General features: G+C 46.4%; 1 protein-coding gene across 2 annotated transcripts in view; it reads left to right on the forward strand.

Annotated features, from left to right (window-relative positions):
* LOC144390247 (protein NLRC3-like) overlaps window positions 1-5,936 on the forward strand; it is a 69,892-nt gene that overhangs the window by 2,138 nt on the left and 61,818 nt on the right. The window contains exons 2-9 of one of the 2 annotated variants that reach the window (XM_078096705.1): window positions 1,131-1,256; window positions 1,345-1,446; window positions 1,819-1,932; window positions 2,633-2,711; window positions 2,865-3,075; window positions 3,233-5,036; window positions 5,127-5,300; window positions 5,676-5,849. In XM_078096705.1, the coding sequence (XP_077952831.1) occupies window positions 1,168-1,256; window positions 1,345-1,446; window positions 1,819-1,932; window positions 2,633-2,711; window positions 2,865-3,075; window positions 3,233-5,036; window positions 5,127-5,300; window positions 5,676-5,849 (2,747 nt within the window). In that variant the 5' untranslated portion in view covers window positions 1,131-1,167. The remainder of the gene's footprint in view (window positions 1-1,130; window positions 1,257-1,344; window positions 1,447-1,818; window positions 1,933-2,632; window positions 2,712-2,864; window positions 3,076-3,232; window positions 5,037-5,126; window positions 5,301-5,675; window positions 5,850-5,936) is intronic. The other variant, XM_078096706.1, reaches the window with a different exon arrangement.

Genomic DNA, 5,936 nt, shown 5'->3' on the forward strand with positions numbered 1-5,936 from the left:
TGCAAATGGAAACGTTGGGTCATTCTGCTTTTCACACGTCAAGCTTCAATATAGACAATCTTATGCTAAAAGTGATCATTATGTTCTAACATATTTGACCATGACACATGTCATGTGATACTGGACTGTTTTACTGACTTCTGGACTCTGAAGGAGATGAAGAGGAGAAACAGCACAGCTCCATCTGCTGGAAGATGAGTGCTAATGTTCATCTTTTAAATCATTACATGTCATTTAGCTGACGCTTTTATCCAAAGCTACTTACAATAAGAGCGTTTCAACCATAAGGACACAAACCCAGAAGAACAAGAAACAACAAAGTGCACTTTCATCAAATAAGCCACTTTACAACTTTACAGCTGTAGATAAGAACCATTATAAGTCCAATGTCAGTGCTGCAGTTAGTTAGTGTGTTAGTGGAGGTAGAGTCTGAAGAGGTGTGTCTTTAGTCTGAAGATGTGAAGGCTCTCTGTGGTCCTGATGTCTTCAGAGACCTCCTTCCACCATTTAGGAGCAGGACAGCAAAGAGTGGAGATCTAGTCGCTTGTAGCCTATTGCATCAGGTGTGTATTTGGTACAATTGTGTGCATTCTGACCTCATGATCATAAAGGCCCACATGAGTGAGATTGTAGGTTGTTTTGCATGTTCATGTTTCTGCTGTCGGCTGCAGCTTCATCCCTGACAACATCTCACTCCAAGGTTTAGTGAAAAAGTGTCAGCTCTGTAGCTCACAGTAACATTACAAAGAAGCCATTGCGAGAGCCCTTAATACTAGCATCAATGTACGAGCGTGCTATAACAAGCTTATTACCATTGCTAACGAGGTGTCTTGCTAGCGGCTAAACGTAGCGATATATGGTACATATCTCGTGTTGTGATTCTGCATGCTGAGTTTTAGTAGCCTATATAGTGATTTAACATAAATAACGTCCTGATGGACCGCTGCCTCCTGCCAAAGGAAAGCGCTTAAAAGAAACACGACATTTATAGGATGAGAATTTAAAATGACGTCTCTTGACACGTTGTCTCAAGACAACAACACAAAGTGTCCCATGAGAGTTTTAGTGTTGAGGTGAATGAGCTCTGTGTGTTTGTCCTGATGAAGATAATAACGTGTGAGCTCTGCCAGCAGGTTGGTGTGAAGGTGTGAAGGTGTGGACTCTGCTATGAATCAGGCTGAGGACCCAGAGGACGGAGTCCCTCCCTCTGAAGCCCCTCTGTGTGGGGAACATGACAGCCAGACCAAAGCTCAGAGGTGAGAGGACCATCTCCAACTGTCCTCCACTCGTCTCCATGTCACAACGTCTCTGACTCACTGACTCTGCTTCTACATGTGTGACCAGGATCCATCAGAGACCTGGACCCAGCTGTGTGTCCATGAAGAGTAACCGGTCTATGGATCGTCCTCCACTCTTCAAAGACGTTGGTCCCTCTGTTGATGCAAGGTGAGGGTCTCAGGCTGATGAGGTGTTTCTACCAGACTCTCTGGTGGAGGTTCTGGGTTTCTTGCTCCAGGGCCCTTCAGCAGTGTCCAGTGAGGGAGGGAGAGCTCCATGGAGGACTTGGTGAGACCTGTTGGGACTAAACCAAACTGACTGGTGAAGAAAACAGTGAGCTGAAAGACTGAGCTGTTGATTCTCAGTGGGACCAGCAGGACCAGTAGACCTAAACCACTACAGGGAGTCATGTGGTCCACATCCAGAACTCACGTCATGGACCTTTACCTTGTTTTGGTCTCTGTGAGGACGGACACCATGTGAGCTGATGCTTCATGATTAGATGATGACGTGATGATGTAATCTCAGTGTTTCTTTCAGTTCACATCAGCAGAGAGGAAAGTCTCCTGAACCCAGATGTTTGTCCATGAAGAGTGATCGGTCTAATAATCGATGGATTGACTTCAAAGATGGACGCCGTTCTTATGACCCAGAGTAAGTTCTTAAACAGATGAAGAACTGTTCTGATCCTCAGTCATGAATCACATAAATGTTTGTTCATTGTTTAAAGTGTTGTTTCCATGACGATCCATCATGACAGAACTCATTATCTTCATCTAACTGGTCTGTGTGTGTTTAAGTGTGAATCATTAACTGTAAACATCCTCAGATGTAAACACAATGTGAGCTAGTTCATCCACATCAGGATCAGCAGAGGTCACATCTGGAGACAGCTGCAGGCTTCTGGAGACAGATGACTGGGACTGAACATGTGATTAGAATAAACTCAGTGCTCTGTGGACCAGCTGACGTGGTCTCTGGACTCCATGCAGAGGTTTGGAGAAAGTATCGTCAGTAGACTCTGTGAAAAGGTCCAAAGACTAGTTTCAGAAGATCTAAGGAGACTTCTAGAGGTCAGGGGACGGACTAAAGAGGTTTGGAGTAGTTCCATAGGACTTTGGACCAGATGCAGAGGTCTGCAGACGTTGTTTTTATGACCCACAGTAAGAACTAAAACCAGATGAAACGGATGACTAACTGTCACTCAACTAATAATGTTTGTCATCATCGACAGTCTTCAGCATCTGGTTTCCATCATGATCCATCATGACAGAAGCCAATATCTTTAACTAATGTTGTATTGGTGTTGATGATCCAAACACCATGTGAGCTGATGGTTCATGTTCCTCCACAGAGAGGACCAGGAGAGCTCAGAGGTTCCCACAGGTCCGTCTGCCCAGCAGCATCAAACACACCTGGACTCCATCTTCATGGTGTGTACATGAACAACTACTTTTACATCTCTCACTTCACCATCATCTCCATGCTGCACTTTGTAGACCAGTGGATTGTCCATCTGTCCAACATGGACCTGATGGTGGCTTCCATGTTCTAGTTGGTGTCATTCATAGAATGTTCTGTTCCAGCTGCTGGAGGAGAACATCCTCACTTTTGTGAAGAACGAGCTGAAGAAGATCCAGAAGGTTGTGAGTTCAGATTACCCAGGATGCTTAGAGAAAGAGAATGAGGAGGAGCTGGATGAAGAGCAGAGGAGGAGCAGAGAGGCCTTTGTGAAGATCTCAGTGCAGTTCCTGAGGAGAATGAAGCAGGAGGAGCTGGCTGAGCGTCTGCAGAGCAGTAAGAGGATTTCTCTACAGACTTACCATGCTGATACATGAGACCTTCACTTATGTCTCAAGAGATGGACAGAATATATTCATAGTCATTCTCTGAGGACAGGACATGTTGAAATCTGTTCTTTGACTCATGGATCTTCTTTGTTGTCTTCATCCAGGACTTCATGCTGCAGTTTGTCAGCGTGAACTCAAATCCAACCTGAAGAAGAAGTTCCAGTGTGTGTTTGAGGGGATCGCTAAAGCAGGAAACCCAACCCTTCTGAATGAGATCTACACAGAGCTCTACATCACAGAGGGAGGGACTGCAGAGGTCAATGAAGAACATGAGATCAGACAGATTGAAACAGCATCCAGGAAACCAGCCAGACCAGAAACAACCATCAGACAAGAAGACCTCCTCAAAGCCTCAGCTGGAGGAGAGGAACCAATCAGAACAGTGATGACTAAGGGAGTGGCTGGCATTGGGAAAACAGTCTTAACACAGAAGTTCACTCTGGACTGGGCTGAAGACAAAGACCACCAGGACATACAGTTCACATTTCCATTCACCTTCAGAGAGCTGAATGTGCTGAGAGGGAAGAAGTTCAGCTTGGTGGAACTTGTTCATCACTTCTTCAGTGAAACCAGAGCAGCAGGAATCTGCAGGTTTGAAGAGTTCCAGGTTGTGTTCATCTTTGACGGTCTGGATGAGTGTCGACTTCCTCTGGACTTCCACAACAAGGAGATCCTGACTGATGTCACAGAGTCGGCCTCAGTGGATGTGCTCCTCACAAACCTCATCAGGGGAAAGCTGCTTCCCTCTGCTCGCCTCTGGATCACCACACGACCTGCAGCAGCCAATCAGATCCCTCCTGAGTGTGTTGGCATGGTGACAGAGGTCAGAGGGTTCACTGACCGCCAGAAGGAGGAGTACTTCAGGAAGAGGTTCACAGATGAGGAGCAGGCCAGCAGCATCATCACCCACATCAAGACCTCACGAAGCCTCCACATCATGTGCCACATCCCAGTCTTCTGCTGGATCACTGCTACAGTTCTGGAGGAGATGTTGAAGACCAGAGAGGGAGGAGAGCTGCCCAAGACCCTGACTGAGATGTACATCCACTTCCTGGTGGTTCAGTCCAAAGTGAAGAAGGTCAAGTACGATGGAGGAGCTGAGACGGATCCACACTGGAGTCCAGAGAGCAGGAAGATGATCGAGTCTCTGGGAAAACTGGCCTTTGATCAGCTGCAGAAAGGCAACCTGATCTTCTATGCACCCGACCTGACAGGGTGTGGCATCGATATCAGAGCAGCCTCAGTGTACTCAGGAGTGTTCACTCAGATCTTTAGAGAGGAGAGAGGACTGTACCAAGACAAGGTCTTCTGCTTCATCCATCTGAGTGTTCAGGAGTTTCTGGCTGCTCTTCATGTCCATCTGACCTTCTTCAGCTCTGGTGTCAATCTGCTGTCAGAAGAACAAAAAACCTCCCTGTGGTCTAAAGTCTTTAGAGACAAACCTGAACCAAAGCGTCTCTACCAGAGTGCTGTGGACAAGGCCTTACAGAGTCCTAATGGACACCTGGACTTGTTCCTCCGCTTCCTCCTGGGTCTTTCCCTGGAGACCCATCAGACTCTCCTACGAGGTCTGCTGAGACAGACAGGAAATCGCCCACAGACCAATCAGGAGACAGTCCACTACATCAAGGAGAAGATCAGTGAGAATGTGTCTCCAGAGAAAAGCATCAATCTGTTCCACTGTCTGAATGAACTGAATGATGGTTCTCTAGTGGAGGCGATCCAACAGTCCCTTAGATCAGGACGTCTCTCCACAGAAGAACTGTCTCCTTCTCAGTGGTCAGCTCTGGTCTTCATCTTACTGTCATCAGAAGAAGATCTGGAGTTGTTTGACCTGAAGAAATACTCTGCTTCAGAGGAGGCTCTTCTGAGGCTGCTGCCAGTGGTCAAAGCCTCCAACAAAACTCTGTAAGTACAGAGAGAGTTCATTCATACATCAGAACTTAAATATGCTGCCATCTTTTATACTTACTGCTTCTTCTTCATCCTTCTCTTCAGGCTGAGTGTCTGTAACCTCTCAGAGAGAAGCTGTGACGCTCTGTCCTCAGTTGTCAGCTCCAAGTCCTCTAGTCTGAGAGAGCTGGATCTGAGTAACAACCACCTGCAGGATTCAGGAGTGAAGCTGCTTTGTGCTGGACTGGAGAGTCCACACTGTGAACTGGAGACTCTCAGGTCAGGATTCAATTAAAGTCCACTTGGTGTCTTTATTTACATCCATGGTACAATAATGACTTTCATAAGATTCTTTCTGCTTCCATGATTTAAATCAAATATGTATTTTCCAAATATTTTCAGGGAAATGTTTTTTTTTTTGACAATTTTCTTTGACAATTTTCCAATGTAAATATTTGACATTATGGAGTTAGTAGTAATGTTATCAGGTTGTTGATGTACATTAGTGGGTGTTCAGTCGTGACTGGAAACCAGTCAGTAACCATGTTAATGTGACCCCTCTGTACCTCATAGTATCTCAGTACTGCAGTGACCTTCCAGCCCTCACAGCTCCCTCAGATCATGTGACATGTGTCTTATTCTGTGTGTCTGCAGGCTGTCAGGCTGTCTGATCACTGAGGAAGGCTGTGCTTCTCTGGCCTCAGCTCTGAGCTCCAACCCCTCCCATCTAAGAGAGCTGGACCTGACCTACAATCATCCAGGAGACTCAGGAGTGAAGCTGCTGTCTGCTGTACTGGAGGATCCTCACTGGAGACTGGAGACTCTCAGGTATGAAGGGGCTGCAGCCACTGACCATCAGTCTCTGGTAGAGGAGGTAGATTTGGAAACCTTTTCTCTGTCCCACTGTCAGCCTGG

This window comes from Gasterosteus aculeatus, chromosome 21, assembly GCF_964276395.1.
Source record: "Gasterosteus aculeatus chromosome 21, fGasAcu3.hap1.1, whole genome shotgun sequence".
Lineage (NCBI taxonomy): Eukaryota > Metazoa > Chordata > Actinopteri > Perciformes > Gasterosteidae > Gasterosteus > Gasterosteus aculeatus.